This window comes from Nesoenas mayeri, assembly GCF_963082525.1.
Source record: "Nesoenas mayeri genome assembly, chromosome: 2".
In the NCBI taxonomy this organism is placed as follows: Eukaryota; Metazoa; Chordata; class Aves; order Columbiformes; family Columbidae; genus Nesoenas; species Nesoenas mayeri.
This window is the reverse complement of record NC_137543.1, coordinates 79,749,272-79,770,686: the sequence shown is the minus strand read 5'-3', so window position 1 is coordinate 79,770,686 and position 21,415 is coordinate 79,749,272. Positions and strand designations below refer to the sequence as shown.

The 21,415-nt window shown below is 41.2% G+C and overlaps 1 protein-coding gene across 1 annotated transcript in view; it reads left to right on the top strand.

Moving 5' to 3' along the window:
• MYO10 (myosin X) overlaps nt 1–21,415 on the top strand; it is a gene marked incomplete at both ends in the record, with an annotated part of 159,576 nt that overhangs the window by 79,730 nt on the left and 58,431 nt on the right. Inside the window, 13 exon segments of the mRNA XM_080340369.1 lie at nt 3,272–3,459; nt 10,555–10,689; nt 11,674–11,798; nt 12,692–12,705; nt 12,824–12,908; nt 13,584–13,687; nt 15,827–15,956; nt 17,458–17,576; nt 18,296–18,442; nt 18,622–18,722; nt 18,948–19,014; nt 20,393–20,485; nt 21,228–21,296. Of these exon segments, the coding sequence (XP_080196495.1) occupies nt 3,272–3,459; nt 10,555–10,689; nt 11,674–11,798; nt 12,692–12,705; nt 12,824–12,908; nt 13,584–13,687; nt 15,827–15,956; nt 17,458–17,576; nt 18,296–18,442; nt 18,622–18,722; nt 18,948–19,014; nt 20,393–20,485; nt 21,228–21,296 (1,377 nt within the window).

Sequence of the window (21,415 nt, the reverse complement as noted above, 5' to 3'; positions counted from 1 at the left end):
CATTTTCTGTCTATCGTTACACCGGCTTAACTTGCTGCCAGGGGGCTTGCACTTCAAAACCAGAAGGTCAGCCCTCCATGAGGAGGGAAAGCAGAGCCCTGCAAACAGGGGGTGAAGCTCTTTTCTGTGTGGGTATAGGTCATGCTGGCCCTCAAGCCCCTGACTTTGGGGCTCCTGGAGGTGCCAGGGCAGAGGCAGGAGTAGGATCTGCTTTAAAATAAAATACTGCTGCTATAGTAAAAGCGTGTGATAGCGCACAGACAAAGCATAGTATTAAGCTGGAAGTGATGTGGGAAATTATTCTTGCAGCAGATCTTGCTGCTGCTGAGTATCCCCAGGGGAAATTTACCAAAACTTCAGGAAGATTGGTGTTTTAGTTGTAATTTGTATTTTAATAGGAACTTTTAAAGTAATTGGAATAGTTTTTAGTAGCAGTACTGCTTCAGCTCATCAATACCTTGCTGAACTATCTTGTGTTAAGGTGAAACTTTCACTCAGGCCAGCTAATTCCTAGTTAGTCCATGCAGACATCTAGTTGTGGCTGCTTCTGGATTGGATTATGACACTTGGTAGATTATAAATTTGATCCACTGTGTCCGTGAAGAATATTGCTTTTTTGTGATCTTGCTTTGGTATGAGGAACCTGGTTTTTGAGGTTTTTTGGTGTTCTGTCTCGTACCATTTTGATTTGGTGGCAATTTGTGCACATGTTTAGCTTGTTCTGCAAAATGGTAATATATACTCAAAGCGCCAGAAAACTGGAACCGCAAAATTGGAGCTATTTCAGTAGAGGTTGTGGTTCTTCATGTTTTTGCTAAAATAAAGAGAGAGAATGAATTTTTTTAAAGAGTGACATGTTCTTGCAGTTAGTCCATGAAGTGATTGAGGAATTGTTTTTGCCAGTATCGTTTCTGCTGTTCACCAGGCTCCTGTTATTGCCACAATACACTGCTTTTTTATCCTTGATACCATACGTGATTATGAGGCAATAAAGCCAGCTGACTTTATTTAATAAAAATATTTTCTTATTCACAATAATGAGTAATATTCTGGGAGTGTTTATATAATTTTTAAAAAGTTATGCTTAAGCCATGTGAAAGACTGCCTCATGTTAAGTGAGTCTGTGCAGAAGCAGGTTGCTGTTGCCTCTCATGATATTTACCATTTGAAATAAGAGAGTCAAGAAAAATCACGCTTTAGGCACCGATGGTGCAGATTTGCCAGTGCTCTGTCGCAGGAAGATCAGGGAGCGTGATGTGATGTTGTTCTGCCAGGCACTTGGTCACAGAGAAGCTGTAGAAGGGATGCTTACAATTACAAAGTTAGATGGTATCTTGTGTTGGGGGGGATTTTGTTGTTTGTGTTTTTGCCATGGCATCTGTTGTGATGGCATGCCTCAAGTTACTCTTTACACATTTTAATAAGGCTTTAGTCAGACTTCAAAAAGGTAAAGAGGAAGATCTGTAGCAGTGTGTTTTATTGGTTGTGCTTGCACTGTATTCATGTCATAAAAACCAGAAACAAACAAAAACCAAAACAAACAAACCTCTTAAAATTTTCGCTGTGCAATTTGTGCTGAAATATGTTTCAAACTGAGGATTTTTTTTTTTTTTCTCAGAGACTTCCTTGTTAGTTATTTAAGAACCCAAGAGGGGATGATCCCAGGAAATTAAGCTGTTATCTCAGTGCTGTAATTGCCCTGCGATACGATCTCGTGTTGAAATGGTATCTTTCCTCTTGATGAGATCTTCTGAGGTATTGTGCAGCATGGGAGGTTTTATAAAATACACAGACTGAAAGTTCACAGCTCTGTGAATGGTACTTGAGTTACTGAGAGGAGGAATATTCTCCTCGCAGCTAATGAAGTTGTCATAATTTCAGGGACGCTGCTGTAGCCCCTTTAGCAAGAGCTCAAAGCTGCTATGTGTGTTGGGCCTGGTGGAGGACAAGCAGGTGGATAACGGGGAATGTGAACAGCAGGGTAGCGGCGAGAAAGGAGATGTGGTGCACAGCGATAATTATATGTTAATTAAGGAGAAGAGGAGGGAGGCAGGTGGCTGAGGAATGTAAAAGCTGTGGAAAAGGCCGGGGGAGAAGGCAGCTGCTGGAGCAGCCCATGGGGCTCGTTTCTGTGGGTTGCAGGGTGCTCCTCACCTCCCCCAGGCCTTCCTGGGCAGGGTGCTGTGGAGGTGGTGAGAGCCATGGTCCTGCTGTCAGCTTCACAGCTGGATCCTGTTGGCGACGAGAGGCTGGCTGTGGATGGAGCATCTGTCTGTGCATGGTGTTAGAGGGCTGGAGCTCCGCAGCCTGACCCTTTGCGAGCCTGCAGCAGGGTTGTTGGAGCCGCATTCCTGCCTGTAACCACAGCAGGGGTGCTTAACGAAATGAAATTAGTATCGCGGCGGTAACACTGCACACACCGTGCTGTATATCAATTAATTTTATATGCCCAGGAGTGTACTGGAAATTCTGGAGGTAATGTGCTTAGTGTTATCTCCTACCTCACTTAATTTGATTTTATTTGAAAATTACATTGAAGTGAGTGGAAGGTGACTGAGAAAATGAACAACAGTGGGAATAGACTGTTGCAAATGCTCATGTTACCACAGCCTAATGAGTTAAGGCAATGGGAACAGGCTTAAGTGGCTGCCTCAGTGGTGTTAACTGATGTGCTCCATGATTGAAATAGGGTAGAAATGAATGCCCTGTCCGCTGCCGTTGTGCATCATACTAGTAGCAAATTAGGTTGCAGAAACTCAGTGGCTTTGGGAGCATCTGCCAGTTCACATGCTTTTCTTAGGGCCTGCTACCATATAATGGTACTAGTGTCTACCGTAATGTCTGATAGTCCTGTTTTAAAAATGAGGAGCAGAGAAAGACTTGGATACTCCGCATGGAAATTTGGACTTTTGCACTGATACTTGGGACACAGTCAGGTTTTCAGTAAGTTCAGTAAGTCCCTAAGAACATGTGAGAACCAGCTGTAGACCACTGCTCATAGACATTACTGTGGAGCTGTAAATGGTGTTAAGGCAAGGATTCATGTAGCTGAGAAACTCCATGCTGTGGGTGGGGTGAGTATGAAAACACAATGGAGGTAGAAACAACTGTTGCCCTTCTGTTGCTTTTGCTGCAAGGAAGAAAGCCACCTTTATCCAAAGGATTGCTAGGTTTTGCACATGTGTATTTGTTGTCATTCATTTGGGAAGAGTGTTAATCTGTTCCACTCCATGTGTCGTAACAACTCGGTGCGGGGGCTGTGTGCTTGCAGACCTACATTGGTTCCATAGTTGCCTCTGTGAACCCTTACAAGACCATCCCGGGACTCTACGACCGCGCAGCCATGGAGCGATACAGCAAGCACCACATGGGAGAGATACCACCTCATATCTTCGCTGTGGCGAACGAGTGCTACCGCTGCCTTTGGAAGCGCCATGACAACCAGTGTATCCTCATCAGGTAAGTTGCAGCTGCTGCTGCTTTGATTTTCCTTGCTGGTGTGCCTTGCGAGGTGATTTGGGAACGTGATTTGGGCTGCATGGAGAGGATAACTCCAAGATAAAGCAGGCTTTTAAACCATCAGAGTTTTGGGAGAGATTTCTGAACTTCGCTCTGTATTGTGCTGTGGACCTCTAACAATAATGTTCATTTTTCTTACACACCTTACAATTTCATTTAGTGAAAAATCTGTTGTGTTTTTTGCTAGTCACGTGTCTGATTCTACCCTAAGTTCTTTCCCAACCGATTTAAACATTCCTGTGCAGCTCAGTACTTTGTCACCACTAGACCCTGAACCCTGTACGTAGAGCAGGCCTGTCAAACTCTTTTTCATCAAGGGCCACATCAGCCTCATGGTTGCCTTCAAAAGGCCAAATGTAGTTTTAGGACTGTATAAATGTAACTACTTCTACATTTAGGAGTGATAATGTAACCACTCCTACATTCTCCCCCCAGCGTGGAGAAGGCTGAGAGGGGATCTTATCAATATCTCAAGGGTTGGTGTCAAGAGGATGGGACCAGACTCCTTTCAGTGGTGCCCAATGACAGGATGAGGGGCAGTGAGCACAGACTGAAGCACAGGAGGTTCCATCTGAATATGAGGAGAAAATTCTTTACTTTGAGAGTGCCAGAGCACTGGAACAGGCTGCCCAGAGAGGTTGTGGAATCTCCTTCTCTGGAGACATTAAAGATCTACCTGGACACATTCCTGTGTGATCTGCTCTGGGTGAACCTGCTTTAGCCAGTGGGTTGGACTAGATGATCTCCAGAGGTCCCGTCCAACCCCAACCATTCAGTGATTCTCTGAAAACAAGTTTGACACCCTTGACCTACAGGAAAAGAAAAAATAACCTCCTGGTCTTGAGAAATGTGGTCAAGAACAATAGCAAAAAGGGAAAACCCTGCTTATTTCAATCAGTGGATTTCCCTTTGCTCCACTGTGTTGCTGGAATTAAGGATCTCACCGCTGCCAAATGCATGTTGAGAGCAACTGACATTTCAGTAGCTTTTTGCTGCTTTCAGCTCCTCCTTCCTTCTTGCTCCAGAAGAGCCGAAAACACAGCCAGCTCTTTTCCCTTTCCCCCGCCTGCCAGCTTGGCTGTGTTGGGAATGGGGGGAAACTGAAGCCTGTCTCGCTGGATCGGGAGGAGCAGCTCTGTGGTGATGGCAGCATTGGCACCAGCCCTCGGGCTCCGAGCCAAGGGAGATGCTTGGAGTGGGGAGTGAGAGAATTTGTGTTTCCCTTCCCTCTCCTCTTTCACCTTCGGAGTGGTTTGGTGATGAAGCCTGTTTGCTCTCACCTTCCTGCAGCCTCCCAGGACAAGGTAAATGTGGAGGGCTCTTCACATACAAGATGACACAATTTTTTGCACCTCTTACAATAGGCATTTTTTACTGGCATTTAAGATTACAGGCCCGTTTGCAAGGTTTCCTGGATAAGAGGAGGATTTGGTTCATGTAGTTCAGCACCCAAGCTGTTGTTAGAAATGTGGATCAGGTGCAACACAGCTGGGCCTGGTTCCAGCTTTCTGCAAGCTCTCAGGTCACAATCCCCACCTGCCCTCGCCTCTGGGCAGGTTCTACCTGGCAGTGGCACAAAGAGGACTGTATATGGTTTTTCAGCTTTCTTCAGCTGTTGGTTTTTTGTTTTGTTTTTTGTTTGTTTGTTTGTTTGTTTGTTTTTTGTTTTGTTTTGTGTTTTTTTTTTGTTTTGTTTTTTTTAAAAAAGGTGTCAGTTCAAGAAAAAATGAAATGCACAGAGAACTTTGTCATGCAAAAATAGCTAGCCTGGAGTCATGATTTCATGGCACAATGTCTGATAACAACTTGTGAAAAGCCCAACATAGCCAAATTTTGAGGACCAAAATAATTTTTAGTGCCTAGAAGGTGGCCTTTGGTGTTTCTTGTTAATGCCATTCAGTACCCAAGTATTTTTACCTTACAGTTCCCCACAAGCTGCCAAGAGTTCTGCAGGTTGTGTCCTAAAAAGGACATGAGCAGAAGTCTCTGATATTCCAGAGGAGTCTCCAGCACCCCCTGCTCTGTAAATCATGTGCCCTGGTACAGTTAAGCCATAATATGGAGAAATTTTGCCTTAGCAGGCCGTTTTAAGATTGCTTACTGTGGTCATGGCTTAAAACATTGCTTTGTATAAGTTCAGTGCTTCAGATAGGTGCTTTAATACAACCTTGTAAGGGGTTCTTGTTTCTACAGAATATGGTGGAACGTGCACTTCAGAACAGAAAATTAGATGTCATATCTACTTTCCTGAAACAATATTATCTGCTGTATCTGTGAAGGACTCAGAGCAAAATTATTTTAAAAATGGTAAAAGTTTTCAGTGGTCCTCATGAGGTTTAGGAAAGTCCCTGTGATCATATACTTAGTTTGGGGCTTCAGAAGTGGAGGTACAACAGTGTGCTCATCATCAGCAGCATCCTGGTCATTCCTGCACCCTTTACTGGCCAAGAATTAGTGTTGCAACAATTCACTGTCGTGCTTTTTTGGTTGCTACTGGCATTTGAAAGAAATGATCAGGTGGACCTCTGCAATGTCTGAATCTGGTCTCTAATATATGAGATGAGAAGGAAAATTTTGTACCATCATGAAAACACAATAAGCAGTTACATTCAGTTAAAATAAGTAAATGGTTTGTGTAGGCCTCACATTATGATATGCAGTTTTGCCTGCTTGTAATTTTGGGATCTAAAAGCTCAGCAGCAAGCTGTTAACAACCTCACAAAGTGAGGCACTGAACGCTGTCCTCACATCCTCTGGGCTCGAAGTGCCCTCTGCTGGCATCTAGAATTGACTCAGCTTTGTTTTGGAGCTGCTTTCTTAAGGCATTGGGTTCAAAAGTCTGTGAAAAAGCTTCTACTGTTTTGAAATCCTTGAAGTGTTTGTCTGGGTGGGGTAAATGAGAGGGTCAAGAATCTAAATTAAAAACTGTCATCAGTAGTGACTCAAAATGTAATATAAACGTGAGACCATTACCACCCAGACCAGAGATGGAAAGGGAGGAGATACAGAAGAGATGATAGGGAGTTGAGTCATCCAAAGATACTTATTTATCAGCCTGTTTTACACAGGCTTACTTTAATTCATGGTAATGCTGCATGAAAATGACTTAGCAGCCTAAAAATGTCAACAAAATGGCACATGGAAGAAGGTGTGCACAACCTGTGCATTAGAATTATTTGCACAGTTGTGAAAAGGCATTTTTGCTCTCCCAGGCTAAAAATTGAACTGTTGAACTGGAGGTCTCATGTAGACAAAAACATCTACATCAACGAATGATCAGTTTTGTGTTGATCTGAACCTTGCTGCAGAGTCCAGTTTCATTTAAAGCGGAAAAAAAGAAATGCCCACCACAGTTGACTCTGATGCTACAACAGACGTGTTAAAAAAATAAAAATAACATAATCTGATATTTCAGCTGGGTGCCTCAGCAGAGTCATGAAGGGAGTCCATATTACTCAAGGAACAGCCAACCACTCTCTACCCATGTGGAGAAGGGGCTGAATTCCCCCATAATTAGTTGATGTTCAGAAGTTGGGACCAAGTTCAAACCTCCATTCCTTTATTATAAGAAAAAGAAAATATCTTTAAGGTTTTTTTTTGTTGCTGCTTTGTTTGAGGTGGTCTAGTCCATGCACAAGCAAACACATGCTCTTCTTTCAGATACATTAGCAGTTAATGCACTTTAAAGCACTCAAAAAGAAATGTAGAGCAGTGGAAGGAGCAGGAACAGTCACCCTGAATGACATTAAAGTCAGTGCCACAAGTGGGAAATCTTAGTCTGACACCAGTTTTTTCTCTCTGTTGTCATCTGATAGTCTGACATGTTTATTGTTGTTGTTCAGCTTGGAAATCAATGTGAACCAAAGTACTCTTTGGATGACACCCAGACGTGTGTTTGATGAACTGTATTTGCTGAAGGGGCTTATTTTGTCTGTTTTCAGGGTTTTAAAGCCAGTAGAAAGAACTGAGAAGTGATTTAGAGTAGTGTCCTCACTTGCATTATGTCCTTCAGAATGAGGAGTCTCTCTCAGTGAGCCCTATTCCGACCACAGCAGTTTGGGGTTGAGGCTGCTGTGCCCTTAGTGAGATGCCCTGCATAGAACAAGTCACGGCAAAAGTTTAAAGATCTCCTAAGTGGGGGCCTTGTGGGTTGCTGTCACACTTAATATTTTCACAGTCCTGAATGCAGTGATGTGGAATGAGCTAGGCACTTAGACTCAAGGGGTGGAAAGGTTGCTGGAAAGGCTGGCTGAGCAGTAAAAAAATTTACCCTTTTACTGACCTTGGCAACTTCTTGTTAGGCGTAGGCTTTCTAAGGAGTCTGAAAGATTGATCCCACTTAATCTACCACTGTGTATGTGCCGTAGGGTTGAAAAAACAACTTTAAAGTTAAGCATGCTTGTTCTTGATTTTCATCTCATTAATAAAAACTGTCTTTTATAAAGCATTTTGTAAAGGAAAAATGCAGAGCCAGCTTGATCCACATAAAATTATGGGTCCTGAGCTGATCAACAGCATGCAGGGGTGAGATCTTACCATCATGACAGAGGGCTTCAGGAACCCATCCATTCAGTGGTCAATAGTAATTTTGAAGCTAAATAGAATAGAGGAGCTACTCGTAAATAAACAGAGAACACTGGGTAAATCCACCCTTTGCTCATATCTGAAGTATTTTGCACAATCCTTATTTTCCTTGCTTGATATCCGGGAGGACTTTGTGGAACTGTAGATGGTTCAGAGGAGAACAAAAAGGAACTATCAGAAGTATAGCATGGCTCGGTATAAGGGAATGGCTAACGCAGATGAGCAGCTCAAATTGGAGGGCTACTCATGAAGTCTTGCACAGCAGAGAGAGGGAGCTTTGGAATGAGTTGTTGGTTTCTCCTTCCAATACAAGAACTAGGGGGCATCAAACAGGAGGCAGATCCAAAAAAACAAGACATGTTCATATGCTTTTTGTAAGGGAGTGTGGCTAGAAATTCATGGAAGATAAATCCAGTGGGGGTTACAAGACACGTAGAAACCAGGTTTAGATCAGGAGCCCTCTGAACAGCAGATAACTGGAAACTGGAAGAGCACAGAAAAGAAGTGTCACATCTTCCCTGGGCATCTCCATTTGGTGACTCTCAGAGACAGGACACTGGGCAGGTAGTTCTTTCTGAGCCTGTCCTGTTCTGAGAAAAAATCGAGAGCATATAGTTGTGTATAATACCAGCTATACCAGAGACAAGCGCAGGGAATATTTTTCCATCAGTTTTGAATATGTCACTTGTAGAATTGCTCTCGATTACAGTGTGGTAACTTTCAGCTTGCATAGAACTACAGATGCTCCAGAGCATGGGGCAGAGAGGGGGATGGTTTCTGTAAAAGAACTGATGTCCTCCTTGGCACCCGTGTTCCTGCTGTTGAGTTATATGCTGCTCAGAGGGTGAGAATTTAGGCAGGAAGAGATATGTATCACTTGTTGATTTTTGTAGCACCAGACAAGGATAATGCAAGGGCTTGTGAAGCTCTTTCAAAACTACTAGTAGAAATTTTTTGTACAAGGACCAAGTATTAAATACAGGGAATATTAAATATTTGCTTTGTTGGAAAAGGAGTATGAGCAGGTGAGGACCTGCAAAGAGAGAGGGAACAAATACCAAAATGTGGGTAGTATATCTTGTATGAAGTTCTGTGAAACATTTTAAGGACTTTCTGGTTCTTCTTGGGAAACACTTAAATCTCAGCTACAAAACTCTATGTCTCGTTATGTTTTCTAAATGCCTCTTCCCTGATTATTTTTGTAATTGTTGGCATTAGTTTACTGGAAAATGTCATGCTACTTTCTTGGACTGTACAATTCTTTTTCACTTTTTAGTGGAAAGCATCATTATACTTGGCTGTAACCTAAATTTATGAGGTTCACCAGTCAACAACGGCACAGCAAATGGCTGTCAAACTAAGCTCCACATGTCCAGTTGTGCTTCATCAAAGTCAGGGACAAAATTCCCACTTTCTACAGTGAGAAGGGTTGGATAAGACCAAAATGTAGCTGCTTTTGTTGGGAGTAAACTGGAATTAGGCACAGCTTAATTAGGAGTTAGGAAGACTAGAATTTAGGCTGCATCTTAGGATAAAATACTATTACTTCAGATGAAAGACTAAGCAACCTAGACAAACTTTAACCCCAAGTTATGTTTCTTAATGGCTCATGGTGTGTTTTTAATTATAAGGCTACATAATTGAAGGCAAATGAATTGAACGGATACTAGGGAAATGAGCCAAATTTATACCTTCCCTTTTTAGAGCACTGGTTTAAAAGAGAAATTGAACATATTGCCTTCTGTTTGTATCAGCAATATTGCTTGTTAACAGTTTGTTTTGAAAATGTTGGTTTAGCATTATCAAATAGATTGGTTCTGCTGTGGGTGAAGGTGAAAGGTTTTGTGTCTTCAGTGGTGATGAGGTGAAAATTGTGTATTTTGAACTCATGTGAGTCTGTGTTATTTGGATTGGCATACAAAAAGTTTGTTAGAGAATATGTGGCTCACAAAGAACATAAGTGTTAATTATACTAGTAGCCCTTATGTGTTATGATTTGCACTGGTGTGTCGACGTATCTAACCTCCTCCTTCTCAAAGCAGGGCTCCTCCTTTTCTAGATCGCTGCAATAAAATCCCAAATTTTCACAGCTTAATTCATATTCTGAACTTCCTCCCTGACCAGTTCTGTGCTTTTGTGCTTTGTTTTTCCATGTCAATGAGAACTGTTGGGTAGTTGTTTGTATTCCGAGAGCTCCTCCTTTCTTCACGGGTGTTGTGTACATCCTTACACAATCAGTACCTTGCAGTGCTGCCTGAACAGTGGCATGAAGTCTAAAGACAACTTGTATTTTGTGTTGGATGTCATATTCAGCAATCTTAAAGGGGTATTCTGCTCTTCAAGTACCATTTCTGATCACCCCAGTCTTCCTGGGAGTTTGGAGGGCTGGGCAGACATAGGGCTTTTTGCCTGGTGGCTGGAACTGTGCAAACTCCTCTTCTTGTCTTTCAGTGGTGAAAGTGGTGCTGGTAAGACAGAAAGCACTAAGCTGATTCTCAAGTTCTTGTCTGCAATGAGCCAACACTCCTTGGAGCTGTCCTGCAGAGAGACCACCTCCTGTGTGGAGCAAGCTATCCTGGAGAGCAGGTACTAGATCTTTCAATACCCATATATTTTTTTTCCAGAGACATAAGCCTTGTCATTGAAATAGGAGCTTGCGATGTAGTTGGGGATGTGGGTGCATTTACTGAACAGTAAAATTACTGTTGGAAAGGAGGAAGTTTTCCTTTAAACAAAGTTACCTGGTCACTCTAGGGAGTTGTGAGCACAGTGCAATATCTTAATGAAAAGATGCAGACTTCTGAAATGGACGATACTTTAGTAGTGGGTTTTGTTTTTGTTTTGGGCTAAATTCAGATAATCAGAGTAAGGGAAATGGGTGATGGGAGGGAAAAATCATTGGTTTCATTCGTATAGCCTGAGGATAAGGTAGAACAAGATACAGCACAGTGAAGATAAAGTGTGCAACTGGTAAAAGCATGCTGAGGAAGGGGAGGATAAGGAGAACTGATAAGACAGATGAGTAAAGGCATCAGATAAATTGGACACACTCTATGCAAATGAAACAAAACCAGTCTTCAAATAAAATAACACATGGTTCTAAAGCATTTAAAAACAAAGACAATTTTAGATGCTATTACTTTTGTTTATCATGCTTCATCTCCATTTTACCTGCTGTATCTTGATGTAATTATTTTCTTTTTAATTGCCTTAGGACAAGTACTATTTTCCTTACCTCTGTCTAGCAGTTTTTATGTGCTGAGATTGCTTATTTATATAATTTGATTACTGCAACGAGAATTGAGTGCATCTTTTCAGCAGCTACAGATTAAGCTGCAGAGTAATTTAGTACGATTAATCTCCTTGTTGCTTGAATGCTTGCATCTTTAGACAGATAACTGAGATGTCTGTTGTTAATAAATTGAGGATAATACTAATGGTATTGGCTGTGGCTGAGGAGGGTGTCAGAAGGGAGCTTTTTAGCGTGCTGTTCCTTTCAGCAGTCCCGTGTGAACCATTTGCATGCTGGTCACACGTTTACACTCTTGTCGTTCTCCTGTATTTTCACAGCCCAATTATGGAAGCTTTTGGCAACGCGAAGACTGTTTACAACAACAACTCCAGTCGCTTTGGGAAGTTTATTCAGCTGAACATCTGTCAGAAAGGAAACATTCAGGGAGGAAGAATTATAGATTGTATCCTTGCTTGGTGATTTTTACCCCTTGTTTGTGGGCAGCCCCCCCCACATCTGCCTTCTCTGCTGAGGGCTGTCATTTCATCTCATCCTGAAACATACACAGTTAAATGTAGCTGATGTAGATGGGGAAGGGAAACAGTAACACCAAATTCTGCATGTGTTTGTGCACATGCACACATGCATTTTTTACAGGGTGGGTTTTATTTACTCTTGGAGCACCAGGATTTTGTATTGCTACTGCTAGCGTGGTTCATGTGCACGTTCCTACTTAGTGAGCTAAAACAGCCTCAGTTCTTGGGGACAACTTCAGTTGTCAGCTATTTCCCTCATTTATTATACCCGAAGATAAGCTTCTTACTTTTCTGGAAGAGCATTTGAAAGAGCAGAGCTGCTGAATTTCTGCAATGCAAGCATGGGTGGGTCAAATCCTTGGATTTGTCCTGCATTTGTTAAAATTGGACGATGAGCCAGCTGCACCAGAGCACCAGAGGTGTGGGGATGAGGAATGTACTGACGGGATCCTACCTAGTGTTTTGAACATAAGCAGCTTTTGCAGTGAGCTAAATTTCATCCTTAAAGCTGTTTCCAAGCTTTAGGGAAAACAAAAAGTAAAGGAAAGGAGATGTCGTTTGAAATCCAGAACATGACAAGTCCAGTTTTGATGGGATGGAGAAAAAGGAGGTGTGTGGGAACACATGGTATTAGAACATCTGCAATACTATCATTGTTACTACTTTATTCATCGTGTTATGGCAGTAGGCAATGTTGTAAGAAAAGACCATGATGTGCTTTTCCTATTGTCTCTAGTGAAAAAAGGACAATTAGAAATAGCTTGTGCATTAATTGCTTCTTACTTTATTCCTTAACTGAAGCTTTTCCTCCTGTCTATAGATTTATTGGAAAAAGTAAGTTGATCTTTGCTTTTACTCAGTTAATTTTGTTTGCTTTAATATTTTCTTTGACATTCTGGATAAAATGATTAAACATGATTGCTTAAATGGAAACTATTTTTTACTTTGACAGAATCGTGTAGTAAGACAAAACCCCGGGGAAAGAAATTATCATATATTCTATGCTCTGCTGGCAGGGATAGAAGAGAGAGAGAAAGGTGAGTGGCAAAGTGCAAGTCACACGACTGTAGTGGCTCCCTGCTAGCGGTCAGCCATGCTGACAGCAGTGGAGAATTTAACTGCAGAAACCCACTAACCCAAGCAGAGAAATGGGTTATTTATTCAGACGGGATTCAGTGAGTGTGAATTTGAGCTCAGCTTGATAAAGCAACCTGATTAGTTGAAGAATGTCACTGAGCCGCTGGTAATTTTTCTCCTAGTTTCTGCTGTGGCCCTGGGAAAATTACTTGGGGACAAACATGCTTCATTCTGTTCAAGCTGAATATTTTTGCTGGTACTAAATAACTCCACAGCAACAAAGAGAAATAATTCTGGTTCCCCTATCCCTCTCTTGTAAAGAATAAATCCACTGAACAAAAGAAATGACATTTGTATATGTACAAAAATGCCTAAAGCTGCCTGAGCATCTCCCTTTGGGCCTGCTATCTTTGCATGCTAAAAAGTAGAATTAACTCCGCTGTGCAGCTAAATAAAGCAAAAAAACCCAGCAAAATAAAACCCCATATCTGATTTTCATATAAAAATTTGTTTTGTGCATCACCGTAACCGGAGCAAATTAATTATGAACTGTTTAACTCTGACATAGTAGTTTGTGGCATGCTTTTGTTTTGGCTTTTTTTTTTTTCATTTGTCCTCTCTTCTCTCCTCATTAGATGCTTTTTACTTATCTGTACCGGAGAACTACCACTACCTGAATCAATCTGGATGTATAGCGGATAAGACAATCAGTGACAAAGATTCTTTCAAGGAAGTCATTGTGAGTTGTTTCCCTAGTTCTTTATGCATTAAAAATGCTGGTGGTAGAGGTGCCTGCTGCCCATGGATAGAGCAGGTGACAAAGCCTTCTTGTGCTTACCTGCACCGTCATAGAAGAACTAAGCTTACAGGGACTGATATTTTCTCACAACACTTCACTGTCATTTTGACTATGTCTTTACCTTCCATACCAATAGCTGATTTTCACTCTAACATTTCAAATTGTGCTATTTTGAAATGAAAATAATATCAGCTAGGGAGACAGCAAAGCATTTACATGCCTGTGCCCTTCCCTACATTGTTTTATATCACAAGTATGTCTGCTTCCCTGTTTTTCCATCCTAAAGCTTTGCCCAGATCATGCAGCATATACTGGGTCAAGTCTGCAGTGCAGTCTGTGGGGAATGAAGCACCTGGGCTTCTGGGACCCTTCAAGTTGCAGCTGGGAAATGCAGTTATATGGAGTAACTCAGATGATGGATTTGAAGGAAATGTAAACACAGATTAAAAGCCAGGCACTGATGGAAGAATGGCTTTGTGTCTTATACTCACACCAATAAGCTACAGCAATTCATCTATAGTGATTGTTAGGATAACTGTTACTTTCTTACTTCATCACTGAGGCGATATATGTTCGATGTTAAAAATCAGTAAAAATAATGACGTTTATACCCTTCACCAAACTATTTTTGCTTAGCTATGTTAACCTCTTTGCCAAATTGGCAAATTAATGTGTAGAGGATGCAGCAATTATTTTTAGTGTAAAACATCCTCATCCGGTATGGTGGGGGTGGGAGGGGTGTTGCAAAAGTTGGTGACTTACCTACATTATAGTCCCATGGCTTAAACTGCTTAGCACAGCATTTAATTCGTGCCCATCATCCCAGGGTAGGCAGAGCATGAAATCGGCTGGGCAGGTGATGCTTGCGTGCCACCCGCCGTGTGGGCACGCTTGCAGCAGGGGCTGCGTTCCCAGAGCAGGAGGTGGCCAGAAACCCCGCAGTGTGCCCTGGCCTGTCTTCTCCTATTACAGTCATCCCCTTAGGTTATTTTTATTGAGGTCGAAGTCCTGGAAACGTTACTTAAGTGAAACCTTTGTGGGAGAGAGGGAGGAACTGCATGGTGAGCATGGAGATGAACCTTCCAGTGCTTCTGCCTTTCTCAGTGCTCTGCTGTGAAAAGTCTTCTACACAAAATGCACCTTCAACCTTTATCTCTTCTCTTTCCGTAACTGTGGGATGAATCTGAGACATTTCCATTTGTAACTGATGATTTGTAAAAGATAAAATGTGTCATGTGTCATCTGTCAGACACCTGCAGTGGCCATAATGTGACTATAACCGTAGGGTATAAAACTGTGATCTGGTCTCAGACAGGCTCATATTAGACCCAAATTTGGGAAATTCTGGTGATTCCAGAGGCATACAATTACTACGCCTTCTATGTCAGAGAAAAGTGTATGTTCTTCTTGTTTTAATGTTTCTTTAGGTAGAGATTTGTGATTCTCTTTGTTACATAGTTGAGCCTTGATCATTGCCATATTGGTAGTTCATAAATTCAACATGTTTTATCTAAATCTCTCTTTCTTGCTCAGTCTTGGCTTGATTTGCCAGACCACACTGCTAAGATGTGTGTTCGGGCTTCGTGGCTTGCCCAGGATATGCTGCAGAACGCCTCCTCTCAGTTCTCCATGGCTGAGCCAACAAATGAGCAAATCTTACATGTTGTAGTGTTTCCTCCCCCATGCCTTGTTTTACCTACAAAGCTAATTGACAAAATGTGGTAAAAACCAGAAAAGGTTATGAGTTACTTGTGTAAGTTAGTGAAATTGCATTTGATGAACAACTTAGTAGGGCATTTCAATGTTTACACAGAGAATTTGAAAGCAAATTACAGGATCCTTACAGCAACAGAAAGAGATTCCTTAAAAACAGAGCGATAATGACATGTTCCAAGTGGTCCTCATGATGTCTTGTGGTGTATTTGATTTGGGATGAAACCGAAGGAATTAACTTTGGAAGGCCCTCTGTCAGTCCTGACTTGCCTTTCTAAGGCCTCACAGCAGAATTGGTCGGTTCATTGTTGTCCCCATTTTTGAGTCATTGTGCATGTTATTGAAGAAGCTCCCATGTCATTTCAGACTGCAATGGAAGTGATGCAGTTCAGTAAGGAGGAGGTGCGAGAAGTTTTGAGGCTGTTGGCTGGCATTTTGCATCTAGGAAACATTGAGTTCATCACTGCTGGTGGGGCACAGGTGTCCTTTAAAACAGGTGAGAAGGTTGTGCTTCCTTGTTGTATGTAGATATTTCTTGAGATTGTGAAAGTTACATTTATTGCTAGTATATCTGACTATAGCAAGGACAAACAGTGGAAGGCTCTTACTGCTTTTTAGTCCCTGTAAATGTTGGTTAAAATAATGTTTTTTGGGGTTTTTTTTTGACAGATAAGGCAAATTAGTTTGCTGCTGGATGCTAGGTCTTAAGTAGGAAAGACCTTAGACATGTATTTATTCCATTAATAGTAGTGAAATTCCATTTTAATCTAATTCCTTCTGTCATGGTTTAACCCTAGCTGGCAACTAAGCACCACACAGCTGCTCGCTCACTCACTCCCCTGCAGTGGGATTGGGGTAGAATTGGAAAAGTAAAAGTGAGAAAATTTGTGGCTTGAGATAAAGACAGTTTAATAGGTAAAGCAAAACAAGGAATTCATTCATTGCTGCCCATCCTCAGGAAAGCGGGGCTTTATCACACTTAACAGTTACTTGGGAGGACGAAAACCATCACTCTGAATGTCCCTCCCTTCCTTCTTCTTCCTCCAGCTTTACATACTGAGCATGACATTACATGGTGTGGAATATCCCTTTGGTCAGTTGGGGTCAATTGTCCCAGCTGTGTCCCCTCCCAACTTCTTGTGCACCCCCCGCCTGCTCGCTGGTGGGGTGCCGTGAGAAGCAGAAAAGGTCTGGACTCTGTGTAGGCACTGCTTAGTGGTAACTAAAACATCCCTGGGTTATTAACAGTGTTTCCAGAACAAAACTAAAACACAGCTCCACATTAGCTACTATGAAGAAAATTACCTCTGCCCCAGCCAAAACCAGCACACTTCTTTGAAACATTCTCAAGCTGACAAAACATAGTGCTCGCGCCTTGAACTGAGGTCTCCACTGAAGGTATCTTGTGTTAGAGCTTTCAATACCTCAGTTAAAAATCCAAAGTGCGTGCTGGTATGTCTAAATATTGGGCTGGTGAGAATTTTAAAAGCTTGTCCAAATACGGCAGTGAAGCATAGCATTACATTCTGCTTTATATACCACATTACAGCAAAATTGCAATTTAAATTATGCATGTAAGAAAAAAAAATTCATTGCTTTTCTTTATCCTCATCATCCCTAGGGAAGCTGAAAGGCATTCATGTGGACACAGAGTGAATTACTGTTTGTATCTTGGAAAATATGTTAGTGTAAGCAGTAGGTTGATTTAATCCTCCACATGTAACATTAAGAGGAAAATAAATATTTGTTATTTACTTGTGATGAATTTTTACTGCTAAATTCCTTCAGCTGTGCTTATTTATGATACTGTGGCTTTTCATGAGCAGCAAAAACATATCCTAGAATCTCTAGTTGTGTTTTTATCTCTGGTCCCCTATCCCCTTCATTTTAGACACATCCTAAATGGTGGTAATAATAATAATAATAATAATAATAATAATTGGTTTCATAGCCTTATACATTCAAGGAAATACTTGCATGTCTCTTTATTTTGCCAGCTCTGGGTAGGTCTGCTGAACTACTGGGGCTGGACTCCACACAGCTAACTGAAGCGTTGACACAGAAGTCAATGATACTCAGGGGAGAAGAAATCCTAACACCTCTTAGTATACAACAGGTAAAGACGACTCAGTTTCAACATGCTTTCTGGGTCTGTAAAATACATGGCTCAGACTTTGAGTCCAGTGAAATCACTGGCTGCTCAAGATCAGAAGTTTAGATCATGAATCAGAGTTGCTTTCAAAAATACTACATAGTTTTTTGGGAAGGGTGTAATTGGTTTTTATATAAATTTCTGTATATCTCATCCCGTCATTCTAGCTAGGGCTTGTAGCTTGGCTCTTGTTATTAAGTCTGATTGCTTACCATTTTTTTCCAAAATCGAATCATGTAGGCTGATATTTTTCATTATGTACATTTGTGTCAGCTAGGCATTTTTGAAAGCAAAATAACTTTATTATTTACAAGAAGGGGATTAGAAAAAGGTATACATAACATTATGCTTGCCTCTAGAAAGGTCTAAATTAAGGTGTTATTTCCTAGCCTCTCTTTTCTTCTTCTGCACCTTAAGTCTAGAATTTCCTATTTTTTGAGTGCTTTAGTTTTAAAATATGATTTTAAAGCTGTGTAGGTGTACATCTGTTGTAACTTACACTGTTAAAGTTTAAATCAGGACTCTCTGTAACTGTTAATACAATTGCTGTAAAGGTACATAGTAACACAGACCTGCTTGCGTTATACCTTGCTTTATGCTATGCAAGGGACACTGACCGGCAAAGTGGTAAATTCTCAGTTACAGGGGTGACTGATGTGTTGTGTGTTCTTTCGTTAATGCAGGCAATAGACAGCAGAGATTCTATGGCTATGGCACTTTATTCTCAGTGTTTTGCTTGGATCATCAAGAAAATCAACAGCAGAATCAGAAGCAAGGAAGACTTCAAGTCCATTGGAATTCTGGACATATTTGGATTTGAAAACTTTGAGGTAAGTTTCAAAACTTTGTGCAGATGGATTGTGTGATATTTATGCTTGATCATTCTACATATCTTTGTCATCTTCTCTGGAACTTGATAATTAAACATGTTGCAACTTAAAGCAGTTCCTTGTTTGCAAAGTAGAATATTTGGAGTCTGTGCATTTTTCAGAAATTCTTGTCTCTTTAGGTAAACCGTTTTGAGCAGTTCAATATTAACTATGCAAATGAAAAGCTTCAGGAGTATTTCAACAAGCACATATTTTCCTTGGAGCAACTAGAATACAGCAGGTAAGAGGTACAGGTGAAATGTGAAAGAACTTTTAAAATGTCAGTGTTCACTTGAAATCTGGGTTATCAGCTACCTTTGCTTTCTTTGAAAATCTAGTCTGGGGCTGTGCATTTTTTAAAACCAAGCTGATATTGCTGTATTTTCCAACAAAAATCCTCCTATTTCTCTATTTAAAATATTTTCTCTGTACTTGTGAATGAAAAGGCCCTCCTTCTGGTTTTTAGGGAAGGACTAGTTTGGGAGGATATTGACTGGACAGACAATGGAGAGTGCTTGGATCTTATTGAAAAGGTAATAAAGAATTTGATACCAGTACCTATTTCTAGTTTTTATTCTTAAAACACTCGCCAACACAAAGAACACATGAAGAGAATGGTGACTCTTTCATGTTTAAGTAGTGATCTTTCAGTCACATCTCTTTCATGTACGGACATGTTCTACATTATATTGTAAGCTCAACATACACATCTTTCATTGTTTTAGCTTTTAACAGTATACAAAAGAAATATTTGGAGATGATTAATAAGAATAGAAAGAGGAAGCAGAAAAAATGACAGTCTCTTGCTCCTGTGATGTCTTTTTGTGGGATGCGAGTAATCCTCATTTGTTGCCTGCTGATTTTTGCTTCATCTATAATTTTGTTTGTCCTCTTATTTGTAGTAAGGAAAGATGCCAAAGAGCATGAAGTTTCTGCAGAGTTTTTGGTAGGATCGTTAGCGGTGACGGGCAGATGAGGTCTAATTTCACCACCTAGAACTGATAACTCTGGCTGGATGACAAAACCGAAGAGATATATTTTTTCATCTGTGTTCACTTCTGCCAGCTTGTATAGTAGCGTGAGTTTATCTCTGCAGCAGGGAGTGTGGCCGCCGCAGTTCAGGCGATGTCAGAAGCTCAGGGCAGCGGGCAGGAGATCCAGCTGCCGGGACGTGACGACTGTCAGGGCGCTGGGGTTTGTCAGGAGCTGCTCTGTGCCAGTGGGAAGCGGCTTATGAAAATGTGCACCTGGAGAACTGTGTTTTTCTGAGAGGCTGTATCAACCTGAAGCAAGCTGGACACATTCATTGACTGCGGGGTAGCTTGCTTTGTTTGCAGCCTCCTCTAGTATGAGAAGCAGGGAACATCAAAGGAGATTACACAGAGGCATATGCAAAGCTAAGGGAGGTTTTGTTTCGTGCAGTGTGGAGTTAAACTGTGTGTCTTTTGATATGCCTCTAGGTGCTAAAAGTTTGCATTGATTCAACAAGTAAGTAGAGAATTTCATGAAAGAAAAATTTTTGAAAGGCTCTTTACACAAACTCCTCAGATTTAAGAGAGATCTCGCTGGAGATCTTGGAGGCTGGAGTTATGTATTCTGGAGCAATCTCATTGTATGCAGCTACAAACTCCATCAGGAGAACTGTTGCTTCTTCCAGTAGCTTTTTTTGTCTTTATTTTGCCCATATATCATATTTTGCCCATGTATCATATGCTGTACGTTTCAAAAGGAGTGTTGCCAGAAAAACAGGATTGCAGTCCTCTGTGAGAGTGGGCTTTTAGTCATGTACGGCTGGTTTTGTGCCTCTCTGCACATGAAAATTTCAAGCACTTTGTAGGTTTTTCAAACTGGGGACAAGGTCTGTGTCCATCTGTGCACTAATTCATCTTCTGCCTGTTCTTGCTGTTGTAGAAACTGGGCCTCTTGGCACTCATCAATGAAGAGAGCCATTTTCCTCAAGCTACCGACTCCACCTTGCTGGAGAAGTTGAATACCCAGCATGCTGTACGTGATGTTTTGCTCATGTGTTCTATGCAAATACGGAGGGTCTTCTGTAGATATTTATGGCTCAAATATATGGGTGCATAAGTGTAGAGGATGTTTTGGATGTGATCCTACTTCTGTGGCAATCCATGTCATTTGCTGTCAAGGCTGAGTTGGCTACCTGGAAGAACGCACCCTTGTTACTGTCCAGTTAAAGATTTTCGTATTGGTGAATAAGCCAAGTTCTGCTCTTAGAGCTCTGACAACCTGCAGTAACACAAATTAGGTAGATCTTCAGTTTCCTTTGATTTAATGAAGTATTCATCTTGATGTAATTTACCAAAAGGTTGCTGCTTCCTCCATCTGGATTAGTGTTACCTTTATTTGTGATCCTAGAATTATTTTTGAGAATTTCTGGGATACGAGCGTATGTCTACCAGTCTTCATAACTGCCAGTTTAAGACAGAGCCTTCTTTTTCAAAGTATCTTTAATAGATGGTTTTGCCAGATGGGTTCGGGATTAGTATAATGCCTTTTTAGATACTATAAATCTGTTATTACTGCATTTGAAGCAGCCCAGACTAACAAATCCTATTATTGTTATAAGTTGGTTGTTTGCTTTCGGAGCACTAATCTTTCATGGAATTCACTGGAAGACAAGGGTTTGTTTAGATCTGGGTTGAGAGGATAATGTGATCCTTTATATCATTCCACGCCCTCACCTCCCCAAAATATTTTTCTCTTTTCTTTCCCCTCCACTTAGAACAATCCGTTTTATGTAAAACCAAGAGTTGCCGTTCACAACTTTGGAGTGAAGCACTATGCTGGGGAGGTAATTTTCTTTTCATTATTTTCTGAAATTACTCCAAGCAGAGTTTTCATTAGCTTAATTTTACCCTGGGGCTGCTGAAAATTAACTAAAGTGCTCTGGTCCCTCAGTGCTTTTTAGAG